This window comes from Ictalurus furcatus, chromosome 1 (genome assembly GCF_023375685.1).
Source record: "Ictalurus furcatus strain D&B chromosome 1, Billie_1.0, whole genome shotgun sequence".
NCBI lineage: Eukaryota > Metazoa > Chordata > Actinopteri > Siluriformes > Ictaluridae > Ictalurus > Ictalurus furcatus.
The window spans coordinates 15260677-15283180 of record NC_071255.1 but is presented as its reverse complement, the minus strand read 5'-3'; the positions used below and the strand labels follow the sequence as shown (position 1 = coordinate 15283180).

The 22504-nt window shown below is 38.7% G+C and overlaps 1 protein-coding gene across 2 annotated transcripts; it reads left to right on the top strand.

The window, feature by feature from the left end:
* Window positions 1-214: 214 nt before the first annotated feature.
* On the top strand, window positions 215-17294 carry mtx1a (metaxin 1a). Of its 2 annotated transcripts, none has more exons than XM_053628356.1 (8): window positions 215-409; window positions 9311-9380; window positions 9767-9846; window positions 11653-11745; window positions 12300-12482; window positions 12911-12987; window positions 15154-15311; window positions 15583-17294. In XM_053628356.1, exons 1-8 carry the CDS (start codon window positions 329-331, stop codon window positions 15795-15797), a joined length of 957 nt encoding a protein of 318 aa, XP_053484331.1. In that variant the 5' UTR covers window positions 215-328; the 3' UTR covers window positions 15798-17294. The 2 variants fall into 2 exon arrangements, with proteins under 2 accessions (XP_053484331.1, XP_053484323.1); XM_053628348.1 differs by having other exon boundaries at window positions 15580-17294.
* Window positions 17295-22504: the final 5210 nt, after the last annotated feature.

The following is a 22504-nucleotide window of genomic DNA, read 5'->3' as shown; positions in this document are numbered from 1 at the left end:
TTTTAAACATCTTTTTATGATTTGCTGCTCCACCCATTCTGTTTTCTCTAAATTCAGATGAGACTTTTCATTACATGTAGCCCTCAAGACATGAATTCAATCATCTTCAGTAACCTATCCTGGTCAGGTAGACAATCATGTAAAAAAAAATAATATACATATTCAATTATTTTATAACTAAGGAAAAAAACACATCCGGGGGTGTTACACTACGCCGTTTTTTTAATCGGTCGGTGAAAAGGATCAAAGAATATCCCAAACATTTTGTGGTTTTCTGCGCCTCTGTAAAAGATTACTTCCGAGTCAAAGGTTTTTTGAGTTGAACAAGATGGCGGCCCCCTTAGAGTTGTTTTGTTGGAAAGGGAGTTGGGGTTTACCTTCTGTTGATACTGACAGTCTAATAGTTTTGGTAAGCCTTTTATATTGTTTTATTCTGTACTACTTGTTTAACCGGAATAATCTAAAATAGTACGCGTTTACACTTTATCGGGTATTTTGTTACTCAGCATTGACTGGGTGTTAATCATCTTAATCCCATTGCATTAAGGTTAAAAATAAGCAGACTGATTTTAATAAAGGTGCTGTCGTTCACTCAGTTTAGATATATGTCTTTCTTTTAGGAAAGCACGTGTCTTGCTCAGAGACTAAGGCTTCGTGTGTTAAATATCATAATGACTTAAACTTTCAAATGTAAAATATAATGCAGTGCTTATGGGAGTTGAGACGTCACATGGTGTTGGAGCTGCTCTTTCTCAAATTTACAGTCTTCTCGAAACCCCAAAATACATTTAATCGTTAAGTCTGAGCAGCTCGGCGACGCGAGTAGGCTTTCTGGGAGCAGACACTTACACCTCGATATTTTTCAGCTTGTTTGACTTTATGTATAAGTTTGGAGTTTGAGCACGCGCACGAAACCGACTAAGAACAGCGATAATGGAATAATAATAATAATAAAAAAACATGGACAATCACAAACAGTAAACCAGTATGGAGTGCTTCTGTCAGAAAAAACGTAATTGGCATACTTTTGTTTTGCTTGTTATTAAGGGAGAGACACAAAAAGACGAATAAATACATGCTTTAGACCCACAGTATACAAAACACACTTCACTTTTGCAGAACAAGCAATTATTCAAGATCTGGGAATTGTAATATTATGATAAGTCTTTCATTTTCATTTAGTAAGCCATAAAATTTCACCCATAATAACGTGAAAGCAGATCCAGCTGTGTATTTTTGTAAATCTCATTCATTTACTCGCTTTCAGTAACCACTTTATACTGGTTAGAGTCGAGGTGGATACGGAGTCTATCACGGGAACACTGGGCATGAGGCAGGAATACACCCTGGATGGGATGCTGGTCCATCACAGGGCACCATACACACACATTCACACACTCGATAAACACAATTTATCTTAGTCAATCCACGTACTGGTATGTATTTGGGAGCTGGGAGGAAACCCATACAGATACTAACTAGAGCTCGGTATCAAACCAGGGACCCTGGAACTGTGAGGCAGCCATCTATTTTTGCATATGTTTAATCAAAATGTTGGCATGCTAGACGTGTTTCTTAATACCAAGAGCACTGGACTTGGGTTCTTGAGTATTAGAATAAATCCTGGGCGTTAAAAAATTATGTCAGTGGAAGACACACAAGAACACAGAGAAACACCCGAGTTACGTAATGCTTGTGAAGTCACACACAGATTTGGCCGCACACTTTTCATCATGTCTCAGTATTGTGCTCTACTTGTGCATGAAGCACAATTAAACAACTTCATAGTGTGGCCAACCACCGACTTTTTTGTTAAATTACATTTGTCCAGGTGCCTTAAACTTTGACGGTGTGCAATAAAGAGCTGCTTTTGCTGTATTTTTTCGTTCAGGGAGCTTTTATGTACTCATTATGGATGATTGCGCCCACACAAGCACACACATTTTAATGGTTTTAAAAATGAGGTTTTTTCTACAAAATGCATTATATACCATGTCTACACATATCTGTGTTACCTACTATTAACCAACTACAGCTAAGAAAAATCAATTTCACACTTTCTAATTTTTCCAGATTCATTCATGTAGGAGTAAGGAGACGTGCGCTGCAGGACACATGGGTGTGTGTTTTTATGATGCTTCTAACAGCTGGTGTGAATTTAAACACTGGTTAAAATAAAAGTTTAATGTTGTATTAAACCAGGACTTTGATGGCTGCACTTGAAACCAGGAAAATTATCATGTATCAGTATCATGATATCTGTGCCAAGAGGGGGATTCAGGAAGTGGTAATGCACGTATTCCGCACTGGTGGATTTTGAATGTCACACAAACTTTAGTGCAAATCATTAGTTTATGTCTAGGATAGTACAAATGGGGAATAAATGGCTGGCACACAATCAAAATAGTAAACATCAGTATAAACCAGTAAACAGACCCCTGCACTGGCACATAAATATTTTAAGAACTTTTAGGAAATTTTTCATAAAGTTCCAGTTGTTTTCTACTTTAACACAGTTTGCACATGTAAAATTCCTGCATGATAGAAAGTACTGGTGCATAAATGTTCTGTGCTTATTCTGATAACTGCAGCAGTATACTTGTTTATTTCTTATTTACTCTTTGTGTTCTTTAAATTTCAACCATTAAAACAAGGTCTTGTGATTTAGTTAGCATTAAGCCACGGACAGACTGGATTTTTGGGTGTGATATTCTGGTGTTACCGTATTGGTTCAATGAACAGCTATCCAGCTCGGTAGATTGTTTGTGAGTGATAGACAGTATTTTGACCAAACTGTGCTGTCTGCAAATTTTGTCAAATTTTTGTATAATTCTTGTTAGTGTCCACTAACCCATTGGTAAAATTTTTGTATGTATAAACATTAGGGATGTAACAAAACACATTGTGACATGATGTGCATCATGGAAATGTGCAATATCAGCATTCTATTAATTATGTAATGCAATTGCACTGTTTGCACACCAGAGGTCCCAACCTATGTATCCCATTGAGTTAAAATATACAGTATCTCACAAAAGGGAGTACACCCCTCACATTTTTGTAAATATTTGATTATATCTTTTCATGTGACAACACTGAAGAAATGACACTTTGCTACAATGTAAAGTAGTGAGTGTACAGCTTGTGTAACAGTGTAAATTTGCTGTCCCCTCAAAATAACTCAACACAACCATTAATGTCTAAACCGCTGGCAACAAAAGTGAGTACACCCCTAAGTGAAAATGTCCAAATTGGGCCCAATGTGTCAATATTTTGTGTGGCCACCATTATTTTCCAGTACTGTCTTAACCCTCTTGGGCATGGAGTTCACCAGAGCTTCACAGGTTGCCACTGGAGTCCTCTTCCACTCCTCTATGATGACATCACAGAGCTGGTGGATGTTAGAGACCTTGTGCTCCTCCATCTTCCGTTTGAGGATGCTCCACAGATGCTCAGTAGGGTTTAGTCCATAACCTTCACCCTCAGCTTCTTTAGCAAGGCAGTGGTCATCTTGGAGGTGTGTTTGGGGTCGTTATCATGCTGGAATACTGCCCTGCGGCCCAGTCTCCGAAGGGAGGGGATCATGCTCTGCTTCAGTATGTTACAGTACATGGTGGCATTCATGGTTTCCTCAATGAACTGTAGCTCGCCAGTGCCGGCAGCACTCATGCAGCCCCAGACCATGACACTCCCACCACCATGCTTGACTGTAGGCAAGACACACTTGTCCTTGTACTCCTCACCTGGTTGCTGCCACACACACTTGACACCATCTGAACCAAATAGGTTTATCTTGGTCTCATCAGACCACAGGACATGGTTCCAGTAATCCATGTCCTTAGTCTGCTTGTCTTCAGCAAACTGTTTGCGGGCTTTCTTGTGCATCATCTTTAGAAGAGGCTTCCTTCTGGGACGACAGCCATGCAGACCAATTTGATGCAGTGTTCAGCATATGGTCTGAGCACTGACAGGCTGACCCCCCACCCCTTCAACCTCTGCAGCAATGCTGGCAGCACTCATACGTCTGTTTCCCAAAGACAACCTCTGGATATGACGCTGAGCACGTGCACTCAACTTCTTTGGTCAACCATGGCAAGGCCTGTTCTGAGTGGAATCTGTCCTGTTAAACCGCTATATGGTCTTGGCCACCGTGCTGCAGCTCAGTGTCAGGCAATCTTCTTATAGCCTAGGCCATCTTTATGTAGAGCAACAATTCTTTTTTTCAGATCCTCAGAGAGTGCTTTGCCATGAGGTGCCATGTTGAACTTCCAGTGACCAGTATGAGGGAGTGTGAGAGCAATGACATCAAATTTAACACACCTGCTCCCCATTCACACCTGAGACCTTGTAACACTAACAAGTCACATGACACTGGGGAGGGAAAATGGCCAATTGGGCCTAATTTGAACATTTTCACTTAGGGGTGTACTCACTTTTGTTGCCAGCGGTCTAGACATTAATGGCTGTGTGTTGAGTTATTTTGAGGGGACAGCAAATTTACACTGTTATACAAGCTGTACACTCACTACTTTACATTGTAGTAAAGTGTCATTTCTTCAGTGTTGTCACATGAAAAGATATAATCAAATATTTACAGAAATGTGATGGGTGTACTCACTTTTGTGAGATACTGTATATACAGCACACTGGTCGTATCGTGTTCTTTCATGGAGAACCTGTGCCATTACCAATACGGGAAATGTCTGCACTTGTGAAGTGACCGATAGCTCTGGAAGTTATTAGGTTACATGACCACATTATAACCATTAAAAAGAGCTCTTCAGTAGCTTTCAACCAACACCAGCCCTGTTACTACTGTGCCCGAGAAAGATGCCGTGGAAAGCTGGCATTTTAGCCGACTTTGGAGCTCTATTTCTATCTAAAATGACATCTCAGGCACTGCTACAAAGCTCAGTATATTTTAATCGATCCTTTTCCCAGGTCAGAGACTTTGTTTATTCAATCAAGTGAATTTTTTTTTGAGAATTTATTTTTGTTTCTTTCTTTCTTTTTAGGATATGGTGAAGTACATTTTGCTTACAATATTAAACATTTGTTTGTGGCCATTTTTGGTTTATTCACAGTTTTATGCAGATAAAAATGCACATTGTTTTGCATTGTTTATGATTCATAAATAAAAAAAAAGGGGTCTTTTCAATCAAAATATTTCTTCATTCAATTTATGTTTAAAATATTCTGTGAATATCGAAACCTGAGCCCAGAATCATGAATCGAAATATGACCGGCGTGTATCACTACATCCCTAATGTATATACTGCTGTTATAAAACAGGGTGTCCTGAAACATTAATAAGCATGTCCTCCTGCTGAATCTGCCAGAAGGACATGACTCTACTCATGCATTCTTTTTTTTTCTATTGGCCCAAGTGTCTAATATTGGCAAATTCTGGGTTTTCTGGTTTGAAATTCCCGCAGTGAACACTTTGTGCTGTTGATACTTGACTCGGAGCATTCACTGTGGTGCTTTTTAGGGTTTATATAGCATAAATAATAGAAAGATTCATTTCCTGGATGTTTTTGATTTTATAGTATGTTTGGTCCATGATAGAGTGCTGCTATGCACACTGTGCAATGTGTGTAGACTAATGCTTGTTTTGGAATTGTAATAAATAAATAAATAAATGGTAATTACACTTATTTCTTAAAAATTACGCTTTTACATCTTGGCTGATATTTGAATTGTTTTAGTGAACTCATAATTAAAACCATGAACAGCGTGAGGTCTTTTCTGTGGCTCTGGGGCTTCTTCTATTCCAGAGAAATAACATATCATGGAAAGAGTTTCTTCACTTTCTTACTTTTCCACTCAGTCTCAGACTCACCAGGAAATCCCTGTCCATATCTCTGTAACACCATAGTAGCCACATGGAATTAATTTCCGTTGTTTCAGGATCCCCCACTTTTTTTCAAATGATGTGGCTTATTTGCAGGAGGTGGGTTCAGAAGAACTTTCCTCTTCTTGGTGGTTGGGAAAATGCCTGTGGCAGTTTTTTCCCCCTGTTGTGGGGTCTGTAACTACAGGCTGATTCCTGACACAGCAAGCAGTTCGTGACACATCAGTGTACTCTCACACAGGCTGTCTGGAAAATTATAGCCCGGTTCCATTCAGTTTTCCATATGATTTCTTGGTTGTTCTTGCAATGAATAAACTAACAGTATGGAAGAGGCAGCAGAGGAGCAAATCTTCAAATGCACTCTAGTTTCCCATCCAAACTATTCTTTTTTCATTGCTGATATGTTAGAAATTCCTTCATAGCTAAAGTGTTTAAAGAATAAATGAGGTGTAATCTGCATAAAGGCTCACCTTCAGCTGAAACCAATGAGGGTTTGAAGACTTTAGTTAAATTAATCTCTCAAGCTTGGCCAGCAAGCTAAATTATTATTGTGTGACTCTTTAGTGAGTTGCCATTTGAAAACGATCTTAACTGTATAGCCTGTGTTGACCAATTTCAGTGCCGTCCAGTTTCCGTTTCAATATTTTATTGACACCTCGTGATCGTATTTTAAGAGATTGCACATTACACCCAGTACTAAATCATACAGTCATTCAGTATGCATGATTTATTTTCAGTGTTAAATCTCACATTTTATATTGTGGTGAAATTGCAGCTTAGCATGGTTTATAGCAGAAAGTCCATTTGGAATGGTGCTTATGGCATTTTTATACGAACTGGTGCTGTGCTGTAAACTAAGCTGTCAGCAGAAGCAGTTTGGCCTGCAGCAACTTTCCTGTTCGTGTTTCTGTTGGACGGCGCATGGGCATTCATGTCTCTGGTTTTACGGCATGCAGTTTAAAACTGTGGAGGAATTCTCCAATAATCTGACGGGATGATGTCAGTCTTTGATGGTAATGGTGCTGTTCCAACTGGCTGTGTCGCATCGTGTCTGTTTCCACTGCTCTGCTCGTTTAGGCAGTAATGCAGAGCCGCACAGTGACAGTAAAGACACTTAGATTTCATTTGACTTCTAATTTCTGGATTATAAAACTGCAAAAAAGACAGAAAGTTCCAGAACTCTAGTGTAAAATATATACAATCAGTCTCAACTAACCTGAAACTTCCTGGACTTCCTGACAGTAAGTGGCCATTTGAGTGGCCATTTAAAACTATTCTTAACTTTTTAATTGGGTGAAATGTGTTTCTATTAATTTAGAAACGTAATAGCTATTATGTCAGATTCATTGTGGTCTGTAGTAAAGAAACAACAACTGACGTTTCAGTAGAAAACTGAAAATAATTCTCAGCCCTTCAAAGACGGTGTTTTTTTTAAAAAATTTGTGTCGCTTTATTATATTTTTTTTTATTATAATATAGACTATTGTGCTCAAGACTCTAGGGTGGTTTTACTGTCACAGTGATCTTGCAGTAACATTTTATTAACATTTGAAATATAATGAAAGTTAATGATTTTCATATTTGATTGTGGTTGTAGTAGATTGAGTAGATGCAGTGTAATTTGACCACCATTGAACTTTTTTTTTTTTTGCCTTCTGGCTTGCTGCTTTTTCCTCCATCCACTTCTCTTTGTAATTTCTCAAACAGCTTTAAAAAAAGAACCTCAAGACCTGCAGACATTGTGGAAGAAATTTAGCAGTGTTTTCCATGACGCTCCCTTCACTCTCACTCACTCACTCACTCCCCACCCCCCCTTTCTCTTTCTCTCTCACTCACGCTCTCTCTCTCTCTCCGTCTCTCTCTCCGTCTCTCTCTCTCATCCGCCAAGACTTTATGCTAGAGAGGCTACGTGACTCTCCTGTCCACATAAAAAAAAAATGAGGCTTGCAGCTGAAATGTCACATAGGTGCAAGTGGGTTTCATGGTTCCCCACTCTAATGTATGTGTCACCCAAAGTATTTGTTGAGCTATAAAGAATACCACTCTTGTCTCTGTCTTAATATAATTCATCTAGGAGTACTCTTTACACCCTTGTCATGATCACAAACTTGGAAATCTTTAAAAAAAGATATGTTATTCTACATATTTCTTTTAGTCAAGTTTTGCTGGGACTTAAGAAATAGAAAGATTAATTTGCTGGATGCTTTTGACATGTTATTAGTGATGTATTAAATGTTTGCCATTAGGTAGTTAAGAACACATAGCTCTGTGGCTATAACATCTTCGAGAGCAATTGAACTTCAGCTCGAACTTCAAGTCGTTGAAGTTTGGTCCACATGCAGTGATGTGTTGAGTGGCTGTTTCCTTTTCTGCCAGAGGAGCTGTGAACTGCTTCCTTTCTCAAGATAAAATAAGCAGAGCATGGCTTCCTGTCGTCTTCTGCCAAGTCTACTTAACCCAAAATCCTGATTGCACTAAATCATGGCCTCGCTCTGCTTTGTTATAAGGAATATCCAAATTCTCTAAACTCTGGCTAAGTATTCAAGAATTCCTTGAATTGTCACCTATTTCTAAAGCTGTGATTCCTGCTTGCCTAAGACACTGCTCGTTTTAGGCTCTTGGCCCAGTCTGGCTTTTTCTCTCTCCTCAGTAAACACCACTCTGGACATGTGCACATTTTCTCCACTGCTAACATAACTGAAAATTAGTCTCGGTACATGCGGGTTTATGTGCTGAACTGTTGAACTGTGTCACATTCTTTCCTAAATTTCCTATGCTAAAAATAAGGCTGCCAGTGGAAAAGGGTTTTGAAATGGTTATTTGTCTGTGTTTGTGTCTGACTTGTATGAGAACAGGTTGTTATTATTTATGGTTTATGATATTTATTAGGTTTTTAAGCTTTGTACGTTGCTAGCCAACTCATGAGGAAGACACAGAGTGTCTGTTTCTGGGTCGTTTTGTGTCCTGGCTGTGTTTCCCATCCACAGATGTCCTGTGGGGTGTGTAGAGAGTGTTATTGCTTTCTATGCCAGTTGGTCCATTGGTGCTCTTCCAGTCTGGCCTGACTATAATTTGATTAAGTGTGGAATTAATTTAGATCTTTTCTAGGCATGGAAGGCTGTGCCTACATTACACTTTTTTACACTTTTACCTCATTAGCTGGAAAATCATTTCTATCAAAGAGTTTGCTAAATTCCTAACTGTTCAATAATGCTGCTTTAACCAGTGCCTTATGAATGGATTAAAGCCAAAAAAGGGCCTTTAGGGCCATATCCCTTTGTGGTTTTCTTTTACTAATACAACAAATTCTGCCCATAAAGGCTTAACAAGTTGAATAGAGTGTGTTAAATGAGCTAGATGCTTACCTCTGCAATGTAGTGCCGCTCCATCCTGGATTACAACACAAGTCTTACTCATAACATTGTTGGCTTCTTAAGTGATCTTTTATGCTTCCAGGCTTATGCTCGATTTGCTGGAACCCCACTGAAAGTTCACAGGATCTCCAACCCCTGGAGGAGTCCCACAGGTAAGCAGATTTTTTTCAAGGGATTTTAATGATTGTTTTCTGGGCAGGCATGCATCGTTAATTTAAGTATGGTGCTTTTAGGCTGATCAGGTTACCTCCAATGGCAGAAAGTGTCTAAGCCACTAATCCCAGAAAACTGAGACTGATCTGAACTGGATCTTTTGTTGGACGTTGACAATGGTGAAATAGACATAGCAGCTAAAGGAATTAGGAATTTTAGTGCTCAGTGTATCCTATATAACACATGCTTTAATTTTCTAATTCTGTCAGTAATATAGTAACACAGACCAGCATTTGGTATGAGAATTACACAGTAGCAATACAGTACAGTAATGTGAGTACAGTGTTGTGGTAATGGTGTGTTGTATGTGTTTGTATGCTCCCAGGTTCACTCCCTGCTCTGAAGACCAAAGAGGATGGGAGTTTCTCTCAACCCAGTAAAATTATCATCCAGCTCAGGAAACAGGTAACCCACTGTCCTTGACTTATCACCCACAGCTCTTGGCCCATTTTAGCTAGGCACATATAAAATTTTAACAAAAGCTCTAAGTTGTAAAACAGTCAGACAATGACAAAATCATCTTGTAAATATTTTGTCACCTTCTATGCTTTTCTCATCTGTGTGGAATGGACTAATTGCTTATTGAACATTTCTTGTTGTGGGACATTTCTTTCTGGACAGTAGCTGTACCAGAAAAAGTCCCCTCTATTCCCAATGAAATCAGCCAAACCATTATAATGGAATATTTCTTTTACTTCATGACATTTGACACGCACAGTGCTGTGAAAAAGTATTTCTTGATTTCTTCTGTTTTTGTATACAACATAAAACAAAGGCAACCTGAGTAAACACACACTACAGTTTTTAGTTATTTTTATTGAAGCAAAAATGTTATCCAACAGCTATCACCCATGTGAAAAACTAATTGTCCCTTAAACTTAAAATCTGTTTGTACCACCTTTAGCAGCAATAACTGCAACCAAACACTTCCAATAACTGGAGATCAGTCTTTCACTTACTTCTTGGACTAGGATTTACTCCTATGTTTTGGATCATTGTCTTGCTGCATAATCCAGTTGTGCTTGAGTTTCAATTTACGGACTGAAGACCAGACATTCTCCTTTAGGATTTTCTGGTAGAGAGCAGAATTCATGTTTCCCTCAATTACTGCAAGTTGTCCAGGCCCGGAAGCAGCAAAGCATCCCCACACCATCACACTTCCACCACCATGCTTGATCGTATATATGATGTTATTTTTGTGGAATTCTGTGTTTGGTTTACGCCAGATGTCACGGGACCCCTGTCTTCCAAACAGTTCATTAATACATTTTCACACAGGCCCAGTTGGTATTGGATAATTTTTTTTGCTACAATAAATAACATTATCATTTAAAAACTGTATTTTTTGTTTACTCAGGTTGCCTTTGTTTTATCTTAGAGTTTATTTTAATTTCTGAAACAATTTAGTATGACATACACAAAAACAGAAGAAATCAAATCAGTAACTACAGGGGTAAATTCTTTTCACAGAACTATATTATGATCTTTTTATCTCATTGTCATGACCCAGTTGCTTGTTACACTACAATGTTAACAAATAAAATTTATCTAATTGGTCAGCGGGTGTTTTTTTGTTTGTTTGTTAGTTGTTGTTTTTTTATAGCAGTGCAGCTCTGACAGTAGTTCTGGCTGTAAATCAAACTGCAGGTTTATATGAATTCACTTGTTGTAATATATTATCATTTCTATAGTTACAACTCATTTTCAGGGACTTGTATTGCGGACACTCCACAATAATCTAATGCGAATAATTAACAGATTATAAAACATCTTGTTATTTAACAAAGAAAAACATAACCGTTCATATGGTGAAGGTTTCTGTAAAGAGATAGTAAGTTTTCCACCATAGGAGAGTCTTTTGTATGTTCTGGTTTCTTGCTAAGATGACTAGCTACTTTTTCGTTTTACTAACTTAAAGCGTGAGTGAGAAAAAGAGAAGCTAGTGTTGAAATGATTGTTTATAGAGGTGATAACAGGAACTAACTTGTCTTGTGGACATTCCACAACATTAAATGTAACTACAATTGTTTTTAAAAGGAATGTCATGTCATTCATTAATAAAGTAATTGTAATCATTGCCAAATTGCTGTGGTATATTTTTCCTGTTTAATTTCTCAAATAGCCTGCTCTAGCTTTGTGCTTTCTTTTCTATTATCATGACACTGAACACTCAACGACTGCTAATGTGCGAGATTGTCGTATTTATTTCAGAAATACAACGCAGACTACGACCTATCCGCAAAAGAAGGTGCCGACACACTCGCTTTTATCTCTCTGGTGGAAGAAAAGCTGATGCCTGCTCTGGTGAGGTTCACACGAGGAGCACAGAAGCTAGTTTGCAGAGATACATGATCCAGTCCTGTTGTTAGCAAGATCAAAATGGTGCAAATAATAAGAAAGTGGACAGAAGCAAAGGGGCCCAGTGCTCCCTCAGTATTGAAGAAGATATTGGTATATAATATTCGCTCCCATTCATTACCTCTCATTATATGCCGTTTGTCCTTACAAGCTCTCTCTCCTACCACGTGTTCTCCTCTAATTCATTAGCCAGTAAATGGTGACTGGGTTATTATCTCTGGTATTTAGTTGCTGCTGTATAACAATTCCAAACAGTTTCCTCTCAGTTGGAGGCAGTGGGCTGGAGAGGGACAGTTTTTAACTCTTCCATCACCTGAACTACTGTTATGAAGGGACCTCCATATAAAGCTTATTAGAATGCTGTTTATATATTTTGCCTTTTTTTTTTCCTTTTTTTTTCTTTTTCCTTTTTCTTTTTATGAAGAGTGATCTTATGAGAATCCACTCACGTTCTTCTCTCCCTTCTCTTCTGCTGTTGTCTGTTGTACACACACTTGTAGATTTATGCTCTATGGATCGATCCTAAGAACTATGCTGAGGTGACACGTCGCTGGCATGCAGAGAACATCTCCTTTCCACTGAACTTTGTCCTGCCGAGCCGCATGCAGTCTAGGCAGCTGGAGAGAGTGCGACTCATGCGGGGAAACGGCACTCTGGAGGCCGGCGAGGAGGCTGAGAAAGAGGTGCGGATGCATAGAATTATGGGTTGAAGGAGAATTTGGAGGCTTTGAGAGTGGGAATGTGTAATATAGTAATCTAAAACCCAGGTGTCCATACATGCAGCTGGGGATCAACCCTGCAGCCAAGTTTGTTTCCACGGCTAATATAATGACATAATCCAACCACACAAGATCTTGATGATCATCAGAATATTACAGGCAAAGGTGTTGAGAGAAGTTCTGCTGCTCTGCGTACCACAGATTCTTTCTGTACACACACACACACACACACACACACACACACACACACACACACACACACACACACACACACACACACACTCACTCATTTAAACACCTGCAAGTTTGATTTATTTTATCATGATGTCATAGACATAGTGATTGTTTTTCCTGCATAGCAAAAAACTCCCTCTTTCTTTTTCTCTTTGTAGCTGTACAGTGATGCTCTGGAGTGCATGAATCTTCTCTCTCAACGCCTTGGCTCAAACAGATTTTTCTTTGGGGACTCGTAAGTTCATCAAAGCACAAAGTCTAAATTACAGCTTTTGAAAATTCATTTGAATGAGCTTCCCTCCTTCTTTGTGTAACATCACTGGTTCCTAAAGCGATGACTACTTTATTTGTAAGCCGGTAAATCTGTCTGGTGGTTCTATGGGCCCTATTTGTCAAGGAGTCATTGAAGCAAATTTATCTCCAGACCTAATTTGAAGAAGAATATATATGACTTCTAACTTGTAACAGATATCATCAGTAGGGATGGGTTAAGGAAGATCCAAAAGCTCAGGGGCTGTGAAAAACTCCCGAGGCCGATATAAATGCATGCAAGTTATCAGATAATATTTAGGGTTTTCACATATAGTTAGTTTTAAAAGAACCAAACCCAGTTCACTTAAAGTGAACCGGAAAGGGAACCAGCTGAAAGTGACCTCAGTGCTCTTGGTGTTCAGAATATAGTGGACTCAAAAGAGAACCCGGTTCTTTTTTTGGTGCTCTTCAGCAATGAAGTGATCTCAGACCCTTTCTTCAGAAGAACTCAGACCCCAGCTTGCACCCAAAATTTCATCCAAGTCGTCATAGAAGGGACAGGAATCATTTCAGCAGACTCTCCACTTCGATGCATTTTATCACGGGTGCTTATGTACTTCTGTTATAGTTTTTTTTACTTTTACCCGGCATTGTAGCACTGTTCTGTTATAGCCTGTTTCCTTCATTTTTTTAGAAAACAAAAGAAGCACTTTTATGTTCTTATGTATTGAGGATAGTTGGTATTTAATGCAGTCATCTTTCCAAATTTCAAGAAGTATACAGCTCTCCTCCTGATACCACACAACCCCGTTCCCTGACATGCTGAAAAGTTTTGTGTTGTTTTCAGCAGTGACGGAACATGGCTTCAGGTACGGCAAGCCTCCAGGTACGCATGTCGAAACGAAACGCAAAGTGGACCGGGACCTCACTGCTTTCACATATCACAACGAAATCGAACCACAAACGGACCCACAAACAAACCGTACTCAGCCCAGCTCCGGAGGCGGTCTGTGTACGGTTCGCTTTTGGCTCCTTTTAGGGGGGTCTGCGATCACTTGGTTTGTTCACATATACACGCTGAACTGCTCCGAGAGCGTTTGGAGGGCTCAAACAAACTAGGTGTGAAAACACCCTTATACTTACCGCCCCTTTATTACGAACACCTGTAAACCTAGGATTCATCTAGTTCTCTAATCAGCCAATCATGTGGCAGCAGTGCAACGTAAAAAAATCATGCAGATAAAGTGCAATAGCTTTGGGGAATGTTCACATGAAAAATCAGAATGAAATAAAAGTGTGATCTCTGTGACTTTGATCATGGCATGGATGTTGGTACCAGATGGGCTGGATTGAATATTTCATAAACTGCTGATCTCCTGGGATTTTCACACACAACAGTCTCTAGAGTTTAATTAGAATGATGAGGAAAAACACAAAACATTGAGTGAGCGCCTTGTTTATTAAGAGAGGTCAGAGGAATGGCCAGATTGGATCGAGCTGTCAGGAACAATATAGTAACTCAAATAATCACTCTTTACAACCATGGTGAGCAGAAAAGCATTTAAGAATGCACAAAATTTCAAACCTTGCAGTGGATGGGCTACAACAGCAGATGATCACATTGGGTTTCACTCCTGTCAGCCAAGAACAGGAATCTCGAACTAATCTGGCCATTCTTTATTGACCGCTCTCATCAACAGTGTGTTTCAGTCTGCAGAACTGCTGCTCACTGGAAGTTTTTTCTTTATTGCACCATTCTGATTAAATTCTACAGAATGTTGTGTGTGAAAATCCCAAGAGATCAGCAGTTATAGAAATACTCAAACCAGCCCGTCAGGCACCAACGATCACGTCACGTTCAAAATCAATGAGATCACATTTTCCCCCATTCTGATGGTTGATGTGAACATTACCCGAAGCTGCTGGCCCATATCTGCATGATTTTATACATCACACTGCTGCCACATGATTGACTGATTAGATAATTGCATGAATGGGTAGGTGTACAGGTGTTCCTAATAAAGTGCTCAATGAGTGTATATTCGACACGCTACTGTAGAAAAGCTTCAATAACTGCTAAAACTTGATAACTTCCTCTTAGCTATGAAGAGCAGACTATAGAAAGCTCACTGTGAGATTTACCCTCCAGACCCTCCTCCCTTGATGCCTATGTGTTTGGCCACTTGGCACCGATACTGAAGATCAGGCTGCCCAGCAACAAACTGCAGCAGCACCTGAAGGATCTGGACAACTTGACCAACTTCTGCTCTAACATCCTATCCTTGTACTTCCCTGATGAGATTCGAGGTGAGGTTCCTGTCACTATTAAGAAGAGTAGTGTTTGCTGCACAAGAACCAATAGCATCCTGCCTAATGCGTGACATGGCATGTGTATATATCCTTGGTTGTATTTGAGATTGAGATGAGATGGTGTACTGTTATCATGTATGGTTTGGTGCCTTGTGCCCAGTGTTATCAGGATTAGCTCTAGAATGACCGGAACCCAGCTCAGGATAAAGCAGCTACTGAAGACGAATGAACAAATGTGAGATTTTAATTATTTATTTGTTGACAGAAGGAATGGGTCAGTCGGCAGCCAATGTTCAGGAGGGGAGTGAGTTTGACCATGAACCTTATAAGAGACGCAAGCAGCTGCTGTCCGTCCTGGTAGCTGTAGCAGCCATGCTGGGCTATGCTTTTCTCACGGGCATTGTTGCTATTGAGCATGTGAAGGAGAAGGGGTCAACAGGAAACACCGCCTCAACTGACCTTCAGATTGAAGAGGATGAGTGATGGATGAGGAGTGGGAAACAAATGGGGACATTTAATTTACCTGGTGGACAGAATTCTTCACTGGAGATTTACACAATGAGGACGGTTAAGATTACAATGTGTCTTTTTCTAATTAGAGAATTTTGAATAGGATTTGGGCTTTGCTTTGTTTTTCCCTGCATATGTGACATTTGTTTGACTGTTTTTCAGTTCTTTATTATGTGGTGCTATAAAGATACCTAGTTTCTACATAGTGACATGAGCTTTTCATTGTCCAACATCTGAAATGTACTATGAAAGGACATATACTATGTCTGACTTGAAAGTGAAAATTGGATATGGCCTGTACTTCGAGTCTAATTTCTGTGGGTTATAGACTATCTGGTAAATGCTCTGTATTTTAATTGACATATTGCTAGTAAACATTTTGGTCAAATTCCATTGGTGGAACTAATAACATCTCATCTTGATTAATAGTCTCTGTTCATTGCACATTCCTCTTTTACGTTGTTGCCTTGTCCACTGAGACACACATTCCTGCTGATCTTTGTAATGTTCAAACCAGTAATGATGTCCAGGGGACATTAATGCATAGGTCAGTGATTTATTTATTCTTTTTTTTATTGATATTTTTAAGTTTTATCCAAAGGTTTAAAAGCACATTATAAGTTAACATTTGAAACGAGCTTTAATAAAGTGTTATTTGCCTGGTTGCAACAAAACATTAGAAGTTTATTGCATTTTCTTTTGTATTTAAAACATTGCATCAAAATGTCTGGTGTGTAATTGTGATTATTATTATTATTATTATTATTATTATTATTATTATTATGTGATTATTCCAGAAAGTTTATCCATATCTAGCACTAGAGTGCTAGCTTGAGAACTTGGCTTGATGATCATACTTACGCAGGTTTAGCTGTAATACTGTACTTTGTATGTGTGCAGGTGAGTACATGTATGTGTGTGTTTGTACTTGCTTGTGTGTACTTGTTTGCAAGATGAGGAGTTTGTAGTAGTGTTTAAAGGAAGTACTTCTATTTGTCTGGTGCCTATATGTCTCTATAAGTGTTTGGTATGTAAAGCTTTCCTCCCCTCAGCACTAATAATATGTCTGTCTTATGTTCCTACCATTTATCACAGTTTTTTAACGTATGTACTTCAGGGGACCTGCTACATTTCTTATATAATACATTTCCTTACCTGCATTCCATTCTAAATCAAATTCAGCAGTAAAAATGTGTAGTTGGGTGACTCGTCTTATTTGTAGTAATTTGGGGTAGATGTCTACAGAAAGGGGTCAACCTTTATTTAGTAAGTTGATGACCTGGCTGATGAGCTATAGTGTGTTACACAAGTGAGTTAGATGTATATCTATTTCAGGTGCACTCCACACTTGTCTGGTTGAAATGCTCAGAAATAGAACAAATACTTGTGATTTTAGATTTTGCTGTTGTGAAAGTAAAAAAAAGTGACATTAGGATTCAATTAAGGATTCAAATGGTATTGATGTCGAGTTGCTGTTTTGTTTTGCTGATTTGTTGGTGGCCTATTAAACAAACTGATTATAATAGAAATGGCCAGGCTGATCAGATCAATTAGTATAATCCATCGAGCACCAAAGACATCACCATAAATTCCTTTAGCACAGAAACAAACCAGATTTACCAGTAACGGTTCATTTAATTTGAATCTAAAATATGAGTAGGTTAAATGTGTATCAGATTAATCAGTGTTTACTTTTTTTTTGGTTGAAGTTAACAAGGAACTCCTCTTGGGTACTTCCATGGTTCCTCTTGGAAATATTTGAGAATGGTGAGAATCACCTGGATACTTTACTTTGCGCCAGCACACACACTGAGACCTTCCAACAGTCATATACTGACATATGACCCAGTATTAAATACAACTTGTATATAGCTATCTTTCCTGTACACATCAGACTACATGTACCATGTGGAGCTACAGCAAACCTGTCCTCCAAAACTTGTGATAGCCAAGGTGAGTGTATTTTCTTTTCTTTTTCTTTTTTTTACTTTATGTGGTTGCTCAGTAGTGGCACTTGTCTCTCATTCTATCCAGCTGGTCTGGTTCATCTCCGAGTATTTCACATCCGCTGCTGTCTAGCCTCCCCATTCATCATATGAGTATACTGTCTACAGACTTGTCAGAGAGATTCTTCCAGACTGGTAATGGCTTAGCAGTCTGATAATGAACTCTGGCATCAGCAATGTCTAAAAATGGGTCTGAGTTGACCTTGGAAATGCCAACTAGTAGGCTCTACTGATAAATGGTGTGTTTGGTTGTGCTGGGTTTGTGATTGTGAAGCCTGCATTCTCTAGGGCATCTTTGCTGGCAGGGCCAAAGAGTGACCCTGACCCTGGCCCTGGATAGGAGGGTGTCGGTTTCATAATCACCAGCACAACAAAAAAAGGAACCATCTATGTGCCACAACCCATTGCCACAGCTCTCAAAGGTCCATTTGCCTTATACAAGCCTAAGGCTGAGCAAGTAAATGCCCCATACCACTAGAAGGCATCTAATTGCTCACAGCCACTAAGCCTTACCACAGAGCATGCCCATGAAGAGCCTGGCAATGGGATGCTTTACAGCCAAAAACATTGCCAACAAAATTGCTGCTCTGACCCAAGACTTTTGTTCTCTTTTGGACAAAAGAGCATTCAATCAAGGCTTCTACACAACATACTTCTGAGTTCTGGGATGCTGGTTTCTGTCCAATACTAAATTTGATGGGTCTGAAGGTAATACAGATTCAATTTGCCTTATACTGCAATTTTAACAATGGACATCGTCACAAAGCAGCTTTACAAAAATCCAGATATAAATGTGAATTTATATGAATTTAGAGATGACGTTTAAGGTTTGCTTTCCAAGGACAGGCATTGAATTTCAAAGTTCTACCCCACGGCCTCTTCTTAGTATCATGGATGTTTTTTCACGAAGCTTGATTCATTGAAGTTGCTAGCCACCCTGTTAACTCAACATGTGGCAGACATTATTATGCTTGCCAATCAGATTCAGTTCGGTCACCATGTGTGCAGTACAGCTGCTGTTGAGGATGTTAGGATTGATAACGGCAGCCAAAGCACAAATCGTTCTAGGCTTGCTGGAGCTATTAGCCTTCAATTAGTGGGTTATCAGATTATGATAAGTCCCCAAATACCATTAACAGTAGTGTCTCCTTTGTCTTAGTGAGAGGGGCTCAGGTGCTAGAGATGCAGGAGTTTACTAACGAACGTTGCCCAGTTGGTGAGTTTTTCTGGCAGCTTTCTCTGTGTATCTGTATATACAAAAAACTTATATAGGAATGTCCTATCTACAGTACTGTGCAATAGTCAGGCACATACAAAGAAGTGCTGTAGGGCAAAGATGTCTTCTAAAATAATGAAATTCAATACTATAAACAGCAGTAAACAGAAATAAATGAAGCAAAGTCGATATTTGGTGTGACGACCATTTGCTATTATTAGTAGTAGTTTCTGGTACAGTTAGTGTAGTTTTATAAGGAAATGAGCTGTAAGTTTTATTGAGCATCTTGCAGAACCAGACACGGTTCTTCTGGAGACTTTGACTGTCTTGCTTCTTATTTTTGCAGCAAAATCCAGCAGCCTTCATTATGTTTTTAGTCTGAAAAGTGTGTCGTACATAATATGCTGCTTTCTTTACTGACATATAAACATTTTTCTGTAACATTTAATTTTGTGCTGGAAAACTAATGTTCGGAAATCTAACATGTTTTTTGTACTGACTCGATAATGTAGAAGTAATCAAATAAAAATCTATAACAAAGTTTGTACTAAAAAAAATAGGGTGCCTAAGACTTTTGCACAGTATTGTATATACGCTATATGGCCAAGGGTCTGTGATTACCTGATTATCACCTGATATGACCCATATGTGTGATAAGTTTTATTTGAGAAACATCTTTGGCTCATCATTTGTCTTAGTGTTTTGTGCACTACTTATTGGCAAGCTATTATAATATGAGAATTTATAGTAGACTTTGTATTTGCAATACAGTATAAAAACTCCAGATGAGCATCCTTTCTCTAACTCTTTGTGAAGGCCAGTAAACATCTTACTGGAGCTGCCAAACTGAGGTCTGTCTCTCCACTGCACCCAATGGACACACAGCTGTGTATTACAGCACGCTTCAGGAATCCCACCATGGCTTCTGCTCAGTCAAAGGTTTTTTAATGTTGTTTTTGTTTTTTGGGGGGAGGGGTTGGGGGATGTAATGTGTGTGTGTGTGTGTGTGTGTGTGTGCGTGTGCGTGTGTGCTCAAGGTTTATGTGCTCTCTCCAACAGGAGCTGTTTAATGACCATTTAATGACCCCAAAAAAACAGATCTGGAAAATGTACTGTATAGGAAAAATATTCTGTATCTTTGTTCTGTATGAGATATTCCAATTCAGACAGAACAGGAAAGATTGAGTTTAATGCCTGAACATGCATGTCATGTTTGTATCTGCTTTTAGTTTAATTCAGGAACTAAAATGTGTGAGTCACCCTTTTAGACTCACTAGAGCTAAACATTCAAACATTTTTCTGGAAACTCCGATTTTTCTCTCTGAAAGAGAACAAGCCAGCCATTACATACAGGCACGTTACTTCATGTATAGTGTGCTTTTTTAGGAGACACCATTTCAAATTGTGTAATGATGTTTGAAAAGGGCAAGAACCAGCCATTCATTTCCAAATCTCCAGCAATAATGAAGCATGAGCAGAAATATTTCCTTGGCACAGGCTGTTAAAAGCGGTTGCTGTGGCAACACAGCAGTAATCAAAAATAAACATTTTCTCAGTGCAGGGGAGGGAGATTTCAAGCCTGCCCTCACTAAAACCTGGCTAAAAAGTTTTTGAATTTTTATTAAACCCATCTTGGAATCATTATTATAAACTGCAGGTTTTATAATTCCAAGAACAACATTCTGTTTAACAGTGTACAGTGAATTGCAGCTAAGAGGTTTCAAAGCTCTGTGTATTAAAAGGGCTCTTAAAGGTTTCTGAGGTCATATTAGGGGGCAAGTGTTTGCATAAAGGGGTCAACTCCCAGGTCTCAGAAATGCCAGTGTACTTGCTTTATTTCAACAGTGCCTTTATTTGCCCTACACAGAGAGATTTGTGACTGGACTACTGAATTGTGAACAGCACAAATAATCACAGGAGTGATTTTACTAGGGATGAGTGAAAAGAGCACTGGTGTGTCAGAACATGTGTATGATCGTTATGTGCATAACCTCAACATCTGTCCCTTTCTTTTATTCCTTCTACTATATCAGTGTGCTGTAGAAGTCCAGAAAAGTTGTTGTAGTTAAATAAGTTTGATTTGCTTCCCAATAATCAGAAACAACAATGATGTAATGTATAGTATCGTAGTTATTCTGCATCTGGCAAGTTGTATTACATTTGTGAGAAGGCCAGTTTTTTCATGTATTGTTAAAAATAAAAAAAAATAAAAAATTCAAGGAGTATTACACTTTTAAAGGCTAAACTACTCATTCATAATATAGCACTGTGTTTTACCAAATTTCTCAGCAGCTCAAATATCTCATTTAATTTTCTGGACAGTTTACATTTAATTAAAACTGAATTTAGAGGCCACTATACTTCCATGTTTTCAGGTCTTCGAGCTTCCTTTTCAAGTGACGGACTCTAATTTGGAGTGCTATTACAAGATCTGGTTTATTTTAACTTCAGATTATGCCTTGTTTCCTCATCTAATGGAAAAGAGTACAGAATTATCAGACAATATATTTCTTGTATTCTCCAGGAACTATTCATTTAAATAGCTTCTTTTTAACTTCTTCAAGGCCATATAATGTCCACTATTGTCTATTTTAACCTGCTGACTGTCAGAGATACAGTTTATATGGTGAATACAGATATATTGGGACAGTTTTTCAATTTCCAAATTGTCTAAGCTTTCTTGCCATCATTAAAATAACATACCCAAAACATTGCATTTCTGAAATCCTCAAGATTTGACTATTTTTGTAGGGGAAATGTTTCATAATTTGGGATGTATATATTCTTTGGTTTAGTCCTTTACTTCATCCTTGATGACATGTTTAAAAATCACATTTCACTAACAGGGCTCTTCTCCAAATCATCACCACCATAATATAATACTGAACGAACACATTAGACTAAGTAAAAATTATTTAGGCCTGATTACTGCAAACCCTGTTCAATCAAATCAACATTTAAATAGAACTTTTTCAACAGCATGAAGTTGGTTCAAAGGTCTTCCACAGTAACACAATATGGCAAAGAAATTCCAGAAATGATGAAGAAGGTGATTGAAATACATCAGTCTGGGAAGGGTCACAAAGCTATTTCAAAGGCTCTGGGACTCCAAAGAACCACAGTGAGAGCCATTATCTCTACATTATCTCCAAATGGAAAAACTCAGCACAGTACTGAACCTTCCCAGAAGTGGCTGACCTTCCAAAATTCCTCCAAGAGCTCAGCAACTACTCATCCAGGAAGTCACAAGAGAACAAAAGACAACATCAAAGGAACTACAGGCCTCTCTTGTTCATGACTCCACTATCAGAAAGACACTGGGCAAAAATGGAATCACATCCATGGAAGTGTTGCGAGGTGAAAACCACTGCTAACCCAGAAGAACGTTAAGGCTCGTCTGAATTTTGCCAAAACACACCTTGATTATCCTCAAATCTTTTTTTGGAGAATGTTCTGTG

Coding starts and splice junctions, on each gene's coding strand:
- mtx1a (XM_053628348.1), top strand. CDS start 329: ATGGCGGCCCCCTTAGAGTTGTTTTGTTGGAAAGGGAGTTGGGGTTTA. Junction 410..9,310: donor CTGACAGTCTAATAGTTTTG/GTAAGCCTTTTA, acceptor TTATGCTTCCAG/GCTTATGCTCGATTTGCTGG. Junction 15,312..15,579: donor CTTCCCTGATGAGATTCGAG/GTGAGGTTCCTG, acceptor ATTTGTTGACAG/AAGGAATGGGTCAGTCGGCA.